The sequence below is a fragment of the Vombatus ursinus genome, unplaced genomic scaffold, assembly GCF_900497805.2.
Source record: "Vombatus ursinus unplaced genomic scaffold, bare-nosed wombat genome assembly UNPS02008961.1, whole genome shotgun sequence".
Lineage (NCBI taxonomy): Eukaryota > Metazoa > Chordata > Mammalia > Diprotodontia > Vombatidae > Vombatus > Vombatus ursinus.
This window is the reverse complement of record NW_020948739.1, coordinates 13,823,566-13,843,943: the sequence shown is the minus strand read 5'-3', so window position 1 is coordinate 13,843,943 and position 20,378 is coordinate 13,823,566. Positions and strand designations below refer to the sequence as shown.

The following is a 20,378-nucleotide window of genomic DNA, read 5'->3' as shown; positions in this document are numbered from 1 at the left end:
TCTGACTACTCATCTGCTGTTAGGCTGGGATAAAGCCTAGATTTATGATTTCCTTAGTATAGAGATCTTCCTACTACCAATGTAGGTTGGCATTTACTATCCAACTTTTAGTCTTTGAGACTTGCCAACATTAAGTGATATACATAGGTTACTCAGTTATTTGTGTCTGAGGTGGGACTTGAACCCCTGTCTTCCTGGTTCTCTTTTCACTGTGTAATGATTCCTCTCATTTGCTTCTATTGTTAAAAAAAAAAAAACCCTACTAATTTTCTGGACTTTATCAAAGAATAGAGATGAAAGAAGTTCTCAAAGACTATGTCTATGGAATAAAAACTCTGGCAGGGCCTATGAAACTAGAAAGGGCTTTGAGTATAGACCTGGTTATGAACTATGTCTCTTGTTAGGTGGCATAGTGGAGAAAGAACTGGGCCTGGAATCAGGAAAACCTGAGTTCAAATCTGCCTTCAGATACTTACTATCAGGGTGACCCTAAGCAAATCACTTACTCTCTGACTCAGTTTCCTCAACTGTGAAAATGGAGATAATAATAACACCTGCCTCCCAGGGTTGTGATAAGGATTCAATGATATAATTGTAAAGTACTCAGCACAGTGTCAGACACATAGTAGATCCTTAATGAATTCTTGTTCCCTTTCCTTCCCTCTTGTTTGAAGACCAGCCTAGTTTATTCCAGAGGAGTTCATTGTCAGAATGTTGCAACTAGGAAATGAACTTTTTGGGGGCATAGAAATTGATGAAAAATTTCTGCTAAAGCACAGAGATTGTAATCTGCATTGGTGCAGGGAGTACCTATGCCTCTGAAATAAAAGTGCTTGAAGTATTGAAATATAGTTTAAAAACTAAAGCTTTCTTGTTACTTTGATGCTGACCTTTCATCTATTCACAAGAACACATCTTTGTTACTGTTTTTTTTAACATTTATTTATTTTCTTTTTAATTTATGGAACAAAATAAGCATTTCCATAATATGGTACAATAAAAAAGATGACTACACATAAAACTGCAAATCAACCATGTACAATTTGCTATTCCCTCTAAATATATAACAAAGTTATCATGTAAATTTTTTTCTTTTTTTCTTTCTTCCTTCTCCCACCCCCCCCCCCAGCCCTAGAGATGGCTACGTCATTTTGACTATTACAAACATCCAATTTAACTATATAGGCACATATCTTTGTATAGAGAGGATAAAACATTATGCTCATCAACTGCCATGTCACCCCATTCAGTAACCACTGCCTAGAAGTCTTAATGCTTTCATGACCAGAGCTCTTATACGTGTCCAAGGAGGGGCTGAGTATTAATGAAATCACTAATAGTAATAATAGTTAACATTTATATATTGCTTACGTTGTGCCAGGCACTGCAAGCATTTTACAATTATTATCTCATTTGATTCTCACAACAACCCTGGAAGGTAAGTACTATTATTATTCCCATTTGATGTATGGGGAAACTGAGACAAACAGGGGTTAAGTAACTTGCCCAGAATTAACAAACATTTAATAAGCACATTGTTTGTACAAGGCACTCTGCTAGGAAATTGGTTGAAAGTAGTATCAAGCTGAAATAGAAATGGATCCCTGCAGGCTGCACAACAATTTGGAAAACTAAAAATTAACATTATCTATTTTGCACAATGTTTTTATTTATTTTATGAATTATTTCCAAATTACATTCTAATCTGGTTTAGGAGTTTTTTCTGGCTTAGGCTGCTGGAGGTGAGTTTGACACCTCTGATTTAAGACATAGGTCCTGCCCTCAAGAAGCTTATAACCTAAAAGCTCATGAGGAATCTAAAAGATACATGGGCACAGAGAAAGCAAACACGTTCCCACATCTCCCTTCTAGTGCTCCTCTCCTTCCTCTCTGGGTCTTTAATCTCTCTTCTATATCCTCCTTCCATTCTTCCATTTATATCCCTCTTCCCTGCATTCTGTAATCTCACCCTTATCATTCTTCTACTTTATCTGCACCCACAGAAGCAAATAATCCAAGAGTTGAAAGGGATCTTAGAAATCCTCTGGTTCAGTTCCTCATTATAGGAGAATGAACGTAATAGTAATATTATTATTGTAATTATAATTTTACAGATATAGAAACTAAGGCACAAAGGAGATTGGTAACTTGACCATGATATTGGTCTGCAGACTGCATTAGAACAATAATCATGACTCCAAGTTCAAAATCCCATTTTGATTATTACTTCAATTATTGCTCTAAGTTCTATCACTTCCCTCCTGCCATCCAGTCCAACTTGGGAACACCTCCCCCCAATTCTCCCACCACTTATTTATTCCCTCCTACTTTCTGACATTCTCATTTGGGCAACACTTTCCTCTTTCCTTATGATCTAGTTCCCCCTTTTCTTCAAATAGCCTTCCCCTCAATGCACCAGACTATATCTCTCTCCTTCCTTTAAAGCTCAGATCTTACCTCCCCTAGGAATATCCCCTAATTAGAAATGGGAATTATTTAATGAGAGTTAGTATTATTTGTTCTTGAACTTCCCCACAGTGCTGTATATTTAATTTGGTATTTAACTTTCTATACATTTTAACTAAAGTTACTGTTAATCTCACATAGCACAAGAGTGAGCTGTGTAAAGGCAAATTCTACATCCCCTAACCCACCGTGGGCACACAATGTATACAAATTGAATGAACTAATAAAGTGCACTTTAAGAATTGTTGCAGTATAGTAAATAAATCTTTTAGTTCTACAATTTACGAAGAGGTACTCAGAAATTTCAAGAGGCAAATCGGTCATTTATTATCTTTACAAATCTCATTTCTATTATAGCTTAGCAGGTGGAGACAGCTTCCTGTGGATTATTCTATTTGGTTTGATTGTTTCTAGTATTTCTGCCTGATAAGCAAGGGATTTTTGCTACATAGAAAGTTATTATTTGGGGCTTAACACAGTTCCGTTGGCCTGCCATGTGGCATCCTCCTGTTCTCTCAAGCTGAGCCCAGAAGAATATGCTGTTGATGTTTAAGTCCTGATTTAGCTGGCCAATTATTCTCGGCTGTAATTTGGCTAACTCTGGCAAATTTTACTCAAGCAATCACCAATTTAAACACAATGCTGGACTGGACTAGGTATTTTTATCTTGAACACCATTAACCTGTGCCAAGAAACTTTTCTTTCTTTCCTTCTTTGAGGCCAAATCCATCCTTATCATCTGGAATAGATGTGATAAGCAATATTACCTTGTAAGGCTCACCTTAATATATGATTTAACACTTTTGTTAAAAGAGGGCATAGGCAATTTGCTATAAATAGCTATTTATTCATAGTGGGGACTTAGAGATATGGGCTTTCACTATGATGTTGACTTACAACAGCAAATACATTTGACCAACCTTCAGTTATAAGAATACAGACGACTGTAGGATTTAAAGCTAGAAAGGACCTTTGAGGTCATTTCATCATTACAAATGAGGAAACTTGGGTGCAGGGATGTGAAGAAATTTGTCAAAGGTCACACAGCTAGTTAGGTGCAAAACTGGGATTCAAACAAAGGTTCTTTGACTCCAAATTTAGAGCTTCTTCTACTGTATCATGTTGTTTATATGATATTTTGATGTAAAACACCTGCTGTTTTCTCTCTTCAGAGGAAATCAGATGACCATTTTGGGGAGAAAGAGCACTAATTTATTGGGTCACAGACCTAAAGGGTCCATGTTATAAGTATAAAAACAGAGGGGAGACTAAGAAGGGAGACCTCTTGGCTCCTCAGACCTGGCATCTACAAGCACACGTTAAAATTTAGATGAGACTACTTGATACTTCATATTTTGGATCATTAATTACTGCCTAAAAATATAAGAGCTCCAAATTCTTAAAGATCTTGAACCCCAGAATTGCTTTATCTAACCCAGGGATAGAGAATTTCACTTCAGAGTTGTTTCCCAAAGGTAAGGAAGGACTCAATACTCTCACACAACTAAAAACTGCCAATAGAAGTTGAATGAGAATGATAAGGTTTACCCTGCCTTTTAATCAGGGTTGCAGAAAGACTGGGCAGCTACTCAGGCAGTTAAACTCCCTAAGAAATGCTTTGGAACAACAGATCAATGCACAAATGGGTTCCTTACGTTTATGGTTATGCTTTAAGTCCCGCTTCTCCATTTCTATATGATGTTATTACGAATAAAGGAAGGTCAGTTCAGATTTATAGCCTCATTAAATAATAATCAATAGTACTTACCCAATTTGAGATGGCAAAAATTTTAGCGTGAAATAAAAGATGCTTATAAAGGAAACAATCTACTCTGACATCTATTTTATCTTCTGCTTATACAGAACTCATGAAACACCAGCATGATCTGGTGACTGACACACTGGACTAGTAGTCAAAAGACCAAAGATCTATTCTTAGGCCTGTCACTAACTCAATGTGTCCATGTGCTTATCACTTGACTTCCCTTTATTTCTCAGATGTTAGAATTTAGGAGTGTTGCTCATTCACCAGTTTCACAGATACGCTGTGAGGATGAATAATATGACTGTGTTTGCAAAATATTTTAAAAGCTCTCAGGAAAAAAGATATCATTCTTGAGTGTTACGGTGTGCTAGAGTTAGGATAGGATGGCATTCCATTTTTTTTTCCTGGAGAGTTTTAACTTAATTTCAAAATCTACTTCTAAGTGGTAGGTGGGGAAACTATTCTGGAACACTTGACATCAAATTCCTATCCCCTACCCCACCTTGGTGCCCCTTCTTCCTTTTTCTTCTATTCCATCCTGGCAGAGGGGAAAAAGGATATGAAAAAAAGAGGAAAAAGAGAAGTATTTCTTCCCTCCTTTTGCTCCAAGCATGTGGGCTTATTGTCATCTGTCAAGGTGAACTTACTCCAGGACACTCTTCCTCCTAGGCATTTCACTAGTACATTAACATGTCAGGAGTGCCTAAATTGTCCAGAAAAATAAAACAGATAATCTGAATATATATCTATGTGATCAGGAAGGGTGGACCCTACAATTAATGTTCTAAGTTTCATTAATAGTCTTTTTTCTAGCTAATGAAATACAGATAGCAGGGTTGAGGAAAGGGTCCCCAACTTTTCTTTTCCCAACATCCACACATTATACATTGCCAGAAGGATGGGGTAACAATTTTTATGCCCTCTTCTCTCCTTTTTAGCCCAGTGTCTCAGTATAGAAGATTGCCTTTTGTTCAATGCTCAAAGTGATTCATCCCACCAGTCATAGTGGCATTCTGGGACTGTTTTTTTAACTTTACTTCAAAATAAAAAGATGATTTTAATGTTTGCCGAAATGCAATAGGATAGAATCCTGCTCTGAGTTATGGATTTCCCTGTATATAGGAAGCAGCTTTGTATAGCAGGAAAGGTGTTGCATTTGGGGTCAGGAGAGACATGGGCTGAAATCCCATTTACCACAATTACTAAGCTACTTGACCATGATCAGGTCACTTAACCTCTGTAAGCCTCAGTTTCCTCATTTTTAAAATGGGAATGAGATTGCCTGTCTTGACTACCTCACAGGATCAAGTGATAGAATGTATGCTGTATGCCATAAGTTATTTATATATATATATATATGCATATATATACATATATGTATATATAGTGTGTGTATATACATATATACCCATATAATATACTATATACCTTCATTTATTATTGATCGATTTATGAGAAAATGTCAGAATAAGACAGACTAACCAAATCACTGAAATCTTAGGAAAATATCATTTCTATTTGTTAGAATTTTAAAAATCTGTTGTACCAGTTTGAAACTGTTACTTTCGCATAAGTATAGTATAAACAGGGCACTTGTATACTCTTCTTAGATATTGTCAATATGACTAATAGTAACATCATTATTAAATTGTAGTCACATTTATACAGCACTTTTAAGATCTACAAAATGCTTTAGGCCTCTTGTAGTTACCCAAGAAGTAGATCCTGCAAAGTATTCTTATCCACATTTAACTAATGAAGAAAATGAGGCTTAGAGAGAATCAAAGCATCATAGAACTAAAGTTGGAAGGGACCACCTGGTCCAACCTCCTCATTTTACAGATAAGGAAACTGAGGTCTGGGGAGGTTAACTGACTTTCCTAAGGTCACCAGGAGGCAAATATGAACCCAGAACCAGTGATTCTGTGCATCACCACAGAACTAGAAAGCATCAGAACCAGGATGTGAATCCAGGTATCCTAACTCCATGTTCTCTCCTCCTTAGGAACATAAAAAGTATTTTCACCAAATAAAATGATGTTGACAAATGCTAAAGGCTTCTTCCAAAGTATTAGAAGCTGTAAGATTCAGAAACTAAATGAGTCTTACATCTACTTCCTATGATTAATACATCAGTTGATCCCTGAGAAATCACTTCTAGGAACAAAAATTGTTTCCCTCTAAAATATCACCTTTTCCATACTGGATTCTCTTCCAATTTTTTACTCTACCCCCACTCTGCTTGTTCTTCTCAAACAATTGTGTTTTTCAAGACATGCTTTATCTCACACAGTTTGTCTGATTTCCATTTGCCTCCATAATCTATATGCCACAGGTATCCATTGAAAGTCTGCTGATTTTCCTTAACTATATGAAAAAGGCACGAATGTATGAAAAAGGGGGGAAAAGCATAATACGAAAACAGGTTTTTCCCATGATTAATAATTAAGACAATTTTAAAATAACACAAAAATATACCAGTGCCATGGAATTATTAAGCACATTTAAAATGAAAATATCTATGTTTAGATATCATAATTCAGAAAACCATATTGCTTCAAAATTAAAGGTAGTATTTATGCTGAGGACTTCCTTACTGGAAATTTCCATGTAACTATTTGCTGATGGTGAAGATTCAGATGAAATATTCTAAACATTTCAGATAAGTCATTTACCTCTTTGTATCTCAGTTTCCTCATCTGTAAAATATAAGATTGAACTAGATGATCTGTAAAAGGCCCCATTTAATCTCTAAATCATATGGTGTGGCTCCATCATTTTTTAACATATGGAATGGAAAAAAAAATGAGAAACCTGTAACACCATGATCATTATGTAAATGAACAGTAATCACAATATTTTGTTCAAGTTTATAAGTTGACTTTTTCTATCACTGAAACCTGGTTGTTAAAGCGTGAAACCAGTCTTGAGCTTTGGTGGAAGAAGAAAAAAAGTTATAATCAATTTCTAATCTAAGTCTCCTTGGGAACACTCAGTGTCTAATTAACAGATTTGGAGTATAGACAAAGAATTCCAAGAAAGTCTCTTGTTCCTACAGTCAAGAGCTCTACTGACAAGTAAGTTAACTGTCTAGGGCTAGAGGAAGACTTGGTGGGGCAGTGGTTAGAAAGCTGGGCCTAGAGTTAGGAAGAAGAGCTCAAATCCAGCCTCAGACACTTACAGCACCCAAGTACTGCTACCTAATCAGTTACCTTATTTTTAAAAACCAATAAAATGTCATGTGTTATTCACTATTTCTTCCAAATTCTCTTGATATTACTTCATTTTTTAAAATTGTTTCTTGCAAATTGTTTGGACTTTCTCAATTTTATCATTACAAATGCATGCTATTTTAAAAAATATTTATGTAAATTGACTTGGTTCTCTTGCCAACTTGACCTCCCATTTTCATTTTGGTCCTAGAGTTGGTTTGGTGCTTGGCCTGCTTAGTTTATGACAGTCTCTTCCATCTTCCTAATAATAATAACAATAATAATTGCACACTTACCAGGCACTATTCTAAGTACTTTACAAATATTATCTGATTTGATCCTCACAGCAACCTTGTAAGATATTATTAACCCCATTTTACAGTTGAGGAAAATGGGTCAAACAGAAGTTAAGTGACTCGACCAGCTTCACATTCCCTCATCATGTTGTGGAGGTAAGCCTGAGTTCTTGACGGTTCTACCAGTGGCAAGTAAATTTTGTCAGGTCCTACCAAGCTAAAAACTTTTAGTCCAGGTCCCATAATGGATTTTGGCTCCTTAACCATGGACCCTTGTAGTCAAATTCACAAAGTAGCATGACCATATTGACTGCTAAGTAATGGATTTTATTATTATTAATTATTTTTTTCCCACATTAGCTTACCAAACTGCCTACCAACATATAGAAGGCCTTTGATATGAGTCAGTGGAGGACATATCTACACACTCAAAAATTACAGGTCCTTAAGGCATGTTTAGACTTAGCTCTTCCAGATACTCCAAGAGCCAGAGATCAAGCACTTTGGAGCACTCACAAACAAATGAGAGGTCTGAAACCTGCAGAGTTCAGGTGATATCAAAGGCCAGGGCCAGTGTTGAGTGAAGCTTAAATAATGAACATCATTCCAAAACCTAGTGTATCCTTGGAATCAGACATTGTGGTAAGGCTGACAAGTGTTTGCCTCCATCTTTAAAAACAGGGCAGTCTGTGTTAGTGGAGAGTCAGAGAGTAGATGAAAGCCCTTCATGGTGCTAGCTGTAGCACTTGTATCCCTCCTTATCCCCAACATCTTAACAGATAATGGAAACTGAACACTTGAGGAGCAATGCCATCTTTCCAAATTCTGGCTTAAACAAACAATATGTTAGATGTGCACAAGTATAGAGCGGTGATCAGCGAATGGCCCCATTGCTCAAAGCTGTAGATCAAATACTATCCTCAAACTGGGTCATTCCATTGTCCTCCTCATCAACAATTACTTAATGAATACCTACTATGTATAGGACAATTGGCAATTTAGAAATGAAAAATAAATTTGCTCATTTAGTCTACAAATAAGACTAGACTGCACAGGGTTGCTAATTCTTTGACCTTGAATGGAAATAGAGATGTCTTCCATTACTCTCCTCATTTTAGTTTCTCTCCATTCCCATCCTCACACCCCTTCCAAACCTTTCTAGAATCTTTTTATTCACCTCCTGTCTCATGTCCCATTTTCCCCAGAGAAATGATGTCAACTCATTAAATCACTAGAAAAGTGTTAGTTGAAAGTACCAGCCCTCTCAGGTATATTTGCACATTCTAAATCATGGGGAATTGGGAGAGAATCTCCAATATACAAAGTAATGGAACTTTAATGAGGATATTTAAGGCACCATGCCGGGCAGTGAGTTAGATATTTCTAGGCAGTGAACTCTGAATATGGTCCCTCAATTTATATTGCATAAGATCCCATTATTTCTAAATATTCACAACCCAGTCCTGCCTTACTAAGTGAAATATCCTCATACAGTTGATTCTTTTTTTTTTTTTTTTTTTGGTGAGGCAATTGGGGTTACGTGACTTGCCCAGAGTCACAGAGCTAGTAATTGTTATGTGTCTGAGGTCAGATTTGAACTCAGGTCTCCTGATTCCAAGGCCAATGACCTATCCACTGCACCACCTAGATGTTTCCCATACAGTTGATTCTTGATCTTATGTATAAGTGGAGAAGAGGAGTAGAACAAACTACAAAAGGCAGATAAAAATAACTTACAAAAACAATTCTACTTTATAGTAACATTAAGTAATAAAATCATCCACTTATTTGAATCATTATGGGAAATATTATATAATTTCTTCATGATTGTATAATTGCTTGCTCAGGTTACTCAACCAATATTATTCTGTAATAACAACACTGATATTTGGCCTTATTTTTCACATCCATAAATTAAAGGGCAGGATTAAGTGATCTTTAAGGTGCCATCTAGCTCTATTAGCCTACCCAAAATTCTAGTGGAAAGTTATAAAAGCTCCAATGTCTTATATCTTTCTGATAATATTTCAATGGATCAATGATTTTATCAGTTGTTGTTCAGTAATGTCTGACTCTTTGTGACTCCATTTAGGGTTTTCTTGGCAAAGATACTAGAGTGGTTTGCCATTTCCTTCTCCAGTTCATTTTACAGATGAGGAAATTGAGGCAAACAGGGTTAAGTGACTTGCCCAGGGTCACATAGCTAACAAGTGTCTAATGCCAGATTTGAACTCAGGATGATGAGTCTTCTTGATTATTGGTCAGGCACTTTATCTAGCTATTTAGCGCTACCTAACTGCTCTGGTTTTTATCAATATAGGTCTATAACACTGTTTCTATGGCACTAGTACCAACTGTCCTCACAATACTGTTTTGCATAACACAGCGTTTTCACCAAACCAATTTATGCCAAGCAGAGTATGCCTGTACATGTCAAAATGAGCATATTAAAATATGAATTTTTTAATCAGGGGTGACATGTAGAAGAGATATTGGACCTTGATTAATGAATACTCTCATATCCTTTTTGCTATGTAAGTTTTCAGAGTGTTCTGTTACTTCTCTCCTTACAAGGGAAAATTATATGGAAATGCAATATACATTGTGAAGCAGTCCATATTAGATGCTGCAGGGGGACAGTCCCAAATATAAGGTTGGCTATGGGAACAATTCCTTACTGGCTCTCTTAACTGTAAAATCATCTAATCATCCCTTGCCAAATGCCTAACGAGAGGGGTGGTTTCACAGGGACTACTGTGACTTCTCTTTCTGTTTCTTAAACAACTTGCCTTGCTTATAGAACTTTATCTCCACAGTAGCCTGAATTTATGTACAATTCCCATTTTGGTTAGAAGGTTGAATAGAGAAGATCAAACAATCCTAGAAGCAAAGGGTTCCAAGAGGGAGTTCAGGAAGTAGTATAATTAGATATTGCTGCCATAAAACTAAAGGCTTTACTTCCTTTTGGATGGTGTTTAAAGGTCATTTGTTTGATGAAGGCTAATTTACCAGAAACTGTCTTGTTAAAGTATGTTTTGGCAACTGGTGATGACTCAAGAGAGAAACGTACTAAGCAGTTCTGATGTTTGCAATGATGAAAAAAATAAGATCTTTAACTATTACATGATCACAGAAGTTGCAATATAACTGTGATAGAATGGGGGTAGGGACTGCACCTGTGATTTCATTAGTAGTAGAAACTCTCAAGTGAGGCCATATCTGGCAATCATATTAATAGACTTATGGGATATATTTTAAATGTTTTATTCTGTGAATCTGGATTGTTGAAACATAGTAATAATAATAATAATAATAATGATAACAATAGTAATAGCTAACATTTACATAGTGCTTACTATGTACCAGACACTTTACCATATTCTTTACAATTGTTATCTCATTTGATCCTCAAAACAACCCTGGGAGGTAAGTACTATTATTATCCCCATTTTCCAGATGAGCAAACTAAGGCAAACTAGTTAAGTGACTTGCCCAGAGTCACACAGCTAGTAAGTATCTCAGACCATATTTGAAGTCATGATTTCCTGACTCCAGGCCTGGTGCTTTATCCATTTTACCAACTAGCTGTATATCTTCATGAAAATTTTAAAAAATACTTAGTCTTCACTATATAAAACAATATACATAAACATTATATGTAACACATAAACATTATATAACTATAATTATCTATAGTTTATTATAACTTTTGGTAAGTTTGCATATTGTATGGCATTTTTAAAAGAGTCTAATTTAGGCATAAGGTTAGTAAACAAGCATTTATTAAAGGCCTCCCAGTGCCTATAATACAAAAGAAGAAGATTGCTGAGGAAAAAAAATAATAATCTAGTTAGGCAAAGTACACATGTGAAATATTCTTTGCTGGCTTTCCTATAAACAAAGGTGACAACTAGTGAACAGTGAATAAATGAGGAGTAAAATGCCATGGGAATATCTAAGGGATTATAGAGTAAAGAGGAACTTAGAAGCATTTATTCCAGAAAATTTTCTTGAAAGGACAGAAAAAGAAAAACAAGGTAGTAGAAGGAGTTGTTGGTTTTGAGCTGGTTACCCTTTTGAGCTAAGGTCACCCTTATGCAAAAGTAGTAGGAATCATGAAGAATTAAAGAAAACCAACTTTCAAATATAATTTTCATACTCTCATTTTCGTAACATTTCAAAATGCCTAATTTAAATAAGAGCAATATGTATACAGTATAACAGAGACATAATGACTATAGTCCTAAATCTAATATCAGGGATTTCATTATTTTGCTCTATTTCTCTAAAATATTTAAAATTTAAAAATTAAAGGATTTAGGCTTTAATAACTCAAAATTCTGATTCAATCCAAATAATACAAGGTTTGCATCATATTGCATTTTTAAAAACTTATAATTTTTGTAAATAAATTAAATCTGGACATTACCTTTTGTTCTTATCAACAATTACTTCTGTTATAATTTTTTAGAAATCTGAACTTGGAATAAAAAAAGTTAAGACTAAAACAAGTCATCTGAATTGTTAACTCAGAATCCTTGATGTTTATGCCTACTATCACCATATTCAAACAATAAACTGTAGGAATTAAATTTGGCTATTGTTTATTTCTAGTTGAAAACATTTCTATTTAAGCACTTAGACTTGCATAAGAATTTGTCCTATAATGGACTATAATTGCTTTTGAAACGAGCAAAATAAAAGCAAAGATATTCAGGTTCAAAATCCTAAATGTTAAGCACATTATTTTATTATTAAATTGAAATTAATCATGTAAAATATCATTAGGCTTTCCCCATTGTGGTAGTACATATAGCATCCTATATTTTAGTGTTGTCCTCACACAGTTGCAATTATGAAAAACTAACCTGATAATGGTAATTACTTCATTTGACTGACAAGACTTTATAAATAAATAATAATCAGGGCATTTTCATTTTTAAAAGTCAATAATGAATTCCATCTGCTGCATGCCATTAAAAATCAAAGAGGTTACTTACATGCTCCAGTTCTTTTTATATCTTTAGTCCTTCAATTTAAAAGAACAAGTCGATCCATCAATTACAAGGATGCTTCAGCTATTTTGACCCCAAAGCTCTTTAAAAAAAAGTCTATCTATCCCCACATTTCTCCTGAACCCATAGAACTTAAAGTAATAAACTACTAAAAGAAAAAGGAAGAAAATTAAGCCACTTTAAAAGACTGGCAATTAAGAAGGCCTTAATGAAGTTTATTAGCAGTATGGGACCCTAACAAGTCAATTAAGGGGCACACTCAGTAGTCAATATTGTTACCAGTGTAGCTATACCTCAAAATTTGAAGACTTTAAAGACAAGGTGAGATAAGGCAATTAAAGTAAATTCAGCTTTAACATTTCTGATCTTGATATAAATCAATTCGTTCGAAAGAACTAAAAGCATCCCTTGCTAATGATACACTCTGAAAGGCCTTTTAACAAAACAGTACAGACTTCAAAGTGCCCTTCTCAGGCTATTTCTGGGAGCAGCTCCTTACAGAACTGCAATCATCAGTTGCACCTGCAACGGGGCTGTAGGACAAGGGCGACAGCTTGGAAACTGGGTTTTTCCTGCTTCAGAGAAACCATTTGTATAAACACACACTTGTATATATTTATTCTATTCTCTCTTCTGACAGTTTCAACTTTTTTCTCCTCAGTATTCTCTCGTTGAAGGCAGAAAACAATAGGCTTATCTATCTGCTAGGCTTCGATCACATAACACGAATTAAGTCCTGCTTCTGAACTCACCCTGACTCATCTGCCTTCCAAAAATCACCTGATTAAGTGCTGAGAGCACTCATACATACCTTTCCGTGCGCAGAACATTTCTAAAGTCCTCCTTTCAAGTCAAACTCAGCAAGCCATCTACTGATCCTCAGAGGAGGAGCCGATTTCGGGAGCTTGTGTGTTTCCCCTGGTAATAAAGTACTGTACTTCCTTCTGCTGCCCAGCCCCCAAATCCTGAACAGAGCGTGCAAGATTCTGAGGTTTCTGTTTGGCTCACAGGAAACTTACTGTACGTCTGTGTACTTGCTCTTGGCACATGGAACCTTTTGGAAAAAGTTCTACCGTGAGTGGCAAAATAGGAAACTCAAGGGGAGTTTGACTTCTTCCTTTGACACTAATTGCCTTTTGTGACCTTGATTCTGGGCTTTGTGAAGGAATCCAAAGATAGCTAGAAATAGCATGGGATAATACAACATGGAGTGTGAAGTCGAGACCTGAATTTTCATTTCAGCTGGCACTTGCTAAATGTGTGACCTGGGTCTCAGTTTTCCCACCTATAAAATTAAAGATGTGGATCCAATGCTCCCTAAGCACCCTTCTACTTCCAACAGATTCTCATGATTACCTACTTGGTTAATTTTTTTTAAAAATCACTAAGTAAAACATAATTGAACCATTTTCCTTTAAAAAAAAAAAAGCTCCATTGCAAATAGCCCTAATAGCTCAGATGTGCAAGGTATCTGATAGCTAGAGTGTTAAGTACATTGGGGTTGTGTGTCTCTACAAGTATGCAAATACTACCAGTTCTTAAAAGTATAGAAGCAATGTGCTCAACTGTTAATTGGTGAATCAAACTGTTCTTTTAAACTAAAAGAACAAAGAGATTAAAAGAAATGACATACTACTGGTCAAATTTTATCATGTAATTTATAATTTTAAATTTTTAGGTCTCTACTTGAACATGGTGCTTTCCAGGATATTTTTCTGCTTATATGTCTTACCTGTCCTAAAAAAGTGCTAAACACCTTGAAAGAAGGGATAATTTTATTATCAAAACCAATAATAATAAAGTTATAATCATAATAATATTTTGTATTATTGTCACATATGTAATATTTTCAAGCTTACAAAATTCTTGCCACAAGTGAAGCAGGTGTACCTGCTTCAGGTATTATTATATCCTTTTCACAGATGAGTAGACTGAGGCCCAGAGAAATTAAGTGGCCAGCTCAGGTCATAAAGAGAGTGAAATGTCAGCTGGGATGAAAATTAGGTCTCTTGACTATAAACCCCAATTTTTTTTATACCATGCTTTTCTCTATTTATTTTTGTATCCTTTTCATTGTCCAGGATCGTGTCTTTGTAGGTGCTCAATAAATACTTATTGAATGAATGAATGAATGAATGAATGAACGAATGCATGAATGATATCTTTTTCTTCCTGTCTGGGTCATAGCTGTTATTCACTCCTTGCTGTGGCAGCGATATCTATGTTCTAGCTCTTCCTTACTGAAATTTTTGCTTCAAAACATCCTTAAGAACACTGTCTACTCTCCTAACTATTCTATCATTCTATCGCATTTTCTATGGGATTTAAATCACCGGGGTCCCCCAAAACTGTAGTTGGTAAGTGTCAATGGTTAATATCAGAGAAACCTTGAGTTCTTTCTAGCCATATGCTCTCATGTTTAATTTCAGCACAATAGATTAAGATAATCAGCAACTAAGAACTACTGCATGCTAATGAATGAATGGGTAAAGAACATAGTTAAGAAGGCATGTAAATAATTATGGGCTACTCTGCCTTACAGAGTAATGAATTGTTGATAATGCTAAGAAGTCAAGTTACTTACCACCAGTCATTACTAGTCTAGCCCTATAAATAATAATGCTGCAGTCCTACTCCAACTGACTCATTGTGATCTGGAGATGACCCTGGTTCTGTAAGACTATACTAAATATTTAGCATTTATATAACACTTGAAGAATTTCAAGTTATTTTACATACATTATCTCCTGTGAGTCTCCTCACAACTACCCTGTAAGGTAAGTGCTATTATTATCCCCATTTTACAGATAAGGAAAATGAGGCTGAGAGGTTAAGTGTTTTACCCAGGAAGATCGCACAGCTAGTAAATATTGGAGATAGGATTCAAACTCATATCTTCTTCACTCCAAGTCTACTGTTTTGTGCCACTTAGCATTTAGAGGACCATGGCAGCAAAGGTCATTCTCTGACAGGTCCTACCAAACTAGACAGGCATTGAGGATTGAACAAAGAGAGGTAATAAGGGGAAATAATAATGAATTTGGGTTCAGAGGAACTAGGTTCAATCTCAGTTCTGCTACTCACTACTTGTATGACATGAAGCAAGCCACTTTTCTCTCTGGACCTCAAGTTTTTTCATATATAAAATTTAGCAATTGGACTAGATGACAAATAACATCCTTTTGAATTGAAATCAATGATCCCATCATCCTATGAACTATTATTATACAAGGACCACCTTATCTAAGTTTGGAAAGACACATTTCCCAGAAGAGAGAATCACCAAGTGGTTCAATTCAACTGAATTAAATCTACATGAATTGATTAAATGCCTACAATTTTCCAGGAACTGTGCTAGGTGCAGGATATACAAAGACAAAAATGAAACAGCCTCTGCTTTTATGTAACTTACAGTTGACCAGAGTTGGGAGTGATGAATTTTTTGGCCATGGCAACTGTGAAACCATCTACTAAGATATAGAGAGATGGAAAGGGATGGGGGGGAGGTGACCTATATTGGTAGAATGAATAACATACTTATGAAATCACAAATGTTTTAAACTACTGGTATTAATAATAATAATAATAACAATAATAAGAAGAAGAAAAAGAAGAAGAAGAAGAAGAAGAAGAAGAAGAAGAGAGAATAGGAAAAAGTATGAGAGGGAGAGGGAAAAGAAAGAGAAGAGAAGGAAGATGATTTTAATTGACTATACAGAACCAAGGGCTATTAAGTGGGGCAGTGGATAAAGTGCTGGGCCCGAAGTCAGGAAGACTCATGTTCCTGAGTTCAAATCTAGTCTCAGACACTTACTAGCTATGTGACCCTAGGCAAGTCACTTAACCTTGTTTACCTCAGTTTCCTCATATGTAAAATGAACTGCAAAAGAAAATGGCAAAGCATTCCAGTATCCTTGCCAAGAAAACCCCACATGGGGTGATAGTCAGACACGACTGAAACAACTGAACAACAAAAATACAGAGCCAAAGGTTATCATCAATTCTTTCAGCCAATAAATGTTAATTAAGCACCTACCTTGGGCCAGCCACTGTGTTAAATGCTGAGGATACAAAGAAAGGCAAAAGGCAGTCTCTGTCCTCAAAGAGTTTGTAAAAAGAAGTAAGGGAGAGAGAAGAAGGTACCAGGCTGGGATTGTCAGTTAGACATCAAATTGAAGTGTGCTACCTGTTACATAGCTGTTAGATGTGGATCAACTACAGCTACCTATCTAGCAGCTTCTTGAATATTTCCATAACTTTCACGTATTGCTCGTTGACCAGACTGGATTCATTCATTCATTTATTCAGCAAGCAGAAATTCCAGTCTACCATCATTGAAATGATGCTAGTACCAAGTCTTGGAGAAATGAATGAGCAGAAGGGGAGTGAATTTTCAACAGTATTTTCACTTAGATTTTGCATAGTGAATAAGAGGATAGGGCCAGGGAAGGGTTTTAAAGATTCCTTGGCTTCAAATAATATGACATGGTTACAGACTTCATAGGAACCATAGCAGTAGGCAGACCATTTTGGTGGGCATTAACCAAGAATGGTTTGGCTCTTTTTAAAGTAAAGTCTCTGGGCCAATCAGGAGCCTAAAGAGGTGGCCACAAACAACAGTGGCCACAAATCAAAGAGCTTTCATAAATATGAACAATAAAAAAAAGGTAATGCTTATTATATATCAGCTTCTTCAGTAATTACCATGATTGGTATTGTGCTCGAGCATAGTTTTCTAGGACTCAGAGCTGGAAAGGATCTTAGAACTCACGTAGTCCAGACCTTTCATCTTACAAATGAGAAGACTGAGTCCAGAAAAATTAATTAAATTTCCCACAGTCACATAGGTAACAAGTGTCAGGTCTCCTCACTCAAAATCCAATGCTCTTTTAAGATGCACAACATTTTACGTCTCTGGTCGTTTACTGTATATATGAAGATGAAGAAGGAGGATTTTGAACATCAAACTTTAATGTCAAAGATTTTATATCTAAAACCCCTTTAGGAGTAGGCAGTGGAGAGAGTGGGGGAATGAGAACTGTGGATGTTGGAAAGTGGATAAATTAAAAAAAGAAAGAAAGAAAGAACTACAGCTTTTGAGAGGATTGGAGGGGGAGAGGAAGAACAACCATCAGTGACTGAATTTAAGTTTGGTTTGGTCTTTAAGACTACTAACAAAATCAACCATCCTCCTCACCTCCCTGTGCGCGCTTTTAAAATATCCAACTGATCTTTGTCAACATTTAGCCTCTAAAAACACCCTTCCCATATCACAGAATTTCTAATTCTATGGCATTGAATGTTCCCAGTGGCATGCAAAGAGGAATAGGTTGACTGGTATTATACCCTTGATGGCTTAAACCCAAGGAGACTGTAAGTTTCATGAAGGTGGCAACTCTCATCTAAGTGTTCTATATACCCCAGCACACACCGTACATTACTCAGCACAAATAAACCTTAATAAGCATTTGTTGAATTGAATTTAAAATGACAGAATTACAAATGGCAACTTTAGTCACCAGTGGGCACTTCCTCTGATTTCTATTCAACATTCCTTTTTTTAATTTCTTTAATATACTCTAAGTTCTCTATTTTATTGTAGATTCTCACCCTCTCTGTTAACACAGACGCTAGACTGACTAATTTGTGACATGTGTTTTTAAAATACCAAGTTTTTTGTGAAGTGATAAAAGAGTGAAGGGGGGTGGCTAAGTGGCACAGTGGATAGAGTGCTGGGCCTGAGTCAAGAAAACTCATCTTCCTGACTTGAGTTCAAATCTGACCTCAGACACTTACTAGCTGTGTGACCTTGGGCAAGTCACTTAACCCTGTTTGCCTCAGTTTCCTCATCTGTAAAATGAGCTGGAGAAGGAAATGTCAAAACATTGCAGTATCTTTGCCAAGAAAACCCCAAATGGGGTCACAAAGAGCTGGACATGACTAAAAAAACGACTAAACAACAACAACAAAAAGAGTGAAGGAGCTAGTAGAATTACAAAAACTAGATCTATTGATATCAGATTATTCTTTTTTTTTTTTTTTTTGGTATGGAGAACAAACCCTATTGCAAAAGCAAACTTTATCCTCTTTTGTTTACCTTCTTTTAAAAAGCTCTTCCACTCCACAGTATTTTTGGAAGCAAGTGGTTTCCCTATTTATAGGGTTTTAATTGTTGGCAGGTATGATTACAAAATCCCATTTGTTAGTATCATATTATACTGCCAAGAAAACTGTCTTAATTGGAGATCTGCATTTCATGGTTAGGGTACACTGGCAGGAAAAGCCAAAAAAAGAGCAGTTTTCTTCCCAGGTTAAGTGTCTAATCATGCAATCCATGGGAAAAAACAAAAGGTCCACTGAGCCAAAGCTTCACCATCTCTAAAATGGATGCATTTCCTACTGAAGGTGGCTAATGCCACTTGGTCCCAGGCTATCCTTGAGACCGGTTGTTTTATCAAGTGGAGAACAAATGTTTACAGACTAGAGGAATGCTTAGAAGGTGCTCTTGAAAGGAAATTTTGAATTACTTAGGAAAGTGATTGACACTTTGTATTCTGGAATTGCTCTCAAGGGTTGGGCTCTGGAGAAAACACATATATAACATAATCCCTGCCCTCGAACTTGCTTGGTAAGCTTTGCCCGAACTGGAATGGCTAAATATGACCTGTGTGAAAGTCAGTCAGTTGGTAAATAAGCATTGATTGAGAACTTTGTACCAGGCATTATGCTAAACACTAGCAATACACAGGAAAATAAGAATAAGACGTCTATCCTCATGGGCCCTAAAATTCAAATAGGGGAGTCAACATGTAACTATATATATATATACAATCTGCGTGTGTTTTTGGTCCCTCCAGTGACCACCAGCTTTTTACTAAAAGTAAAGCATCAATATATTGTAGTAAAGTTCAAAACTACAAAATTCCAAAATATAAAATAACAAAACTTGCTAACATCCTCACTCTTTCCCTGTTATCTTAGCAGAGAGGTAAAAGAATAACTGTACCTGACTTTGTATTTAATCTAGATGATGATGATGATGATATAATGATATTTTATCTTCACAATACCCCTGAAAGGAAAGTGCTATTATTATTCCTATTTTGCAGATAAAAAAAACTGAGGTAGAAGTCAAGTGACTTGCATGTAAGTATCTGAGACAGGATTTGAACTTCAGCCTTCCTGACTCCAGGTCAATTACTCTATCCACTGTACTGGCTAGATGCCTTAACTAAGAAACTCACTAATCTGAAAGGCGGATATTTAAGTTCCTGAAAACAATTTATTGTACTTCCACTCCTGCCATTGCAATACAGAAGGAATTAGCAAATCATTTACTTTTTATTGCCCTCTACTGTCTAGAAATAAAAGTAAGTATAAAGGCTTTTTAATTTTTTTTCTACCACAGATTTTCTTCCTAACAAGTCAGTTACAAATTCTTTAGCCAATTTTCCCTTTTTTGCTGAAGGTCACTGTTCAATGAGGATACTCTTAATTTCACATCTACCACAAAAAGTGTTGGCACAATTTTATACATTAGGAGTTTCTTAAAGTACCAGACTTGAGAGAATTGAGGTACACACACACACACACACACACACACACACACACACACACACACACA

The 20,378-nt window shown here is 36.0% G+C and overlaps 1 protein-coding gene across 5 annotated transcripts in view; it reads right to left on the bottom strand.

Moving 5' to 3' along the window:
- OXR1 (oxidation resistance 1) overlaps positions 1 to 20,378 on the bottom strand; it is a 477,474-nt gene that overhangs the window by 154,739 nt on the left and 302,357 nt on the right. Inside the window, exon 1 of one of the 5 annotated variants that reach the window (XM_027849950.1) lies at positions 13,566 to 13,660. The exons of the other annotated variants lie outside the window; for them this stretch is intronic. Coding sequence (XP_027705751.1) covers positions 13,566 to 13,584 — 19 coding nt within the window. The 5' untranslated portion in view covers positions 13,585 to 13,660. Of the gene's footprint in view, positions 1 to 13,565; positions 13,661 to 20,378 lie in introns of those variants that run through there. 5 annotated transcript variants of the gene reach the window in all.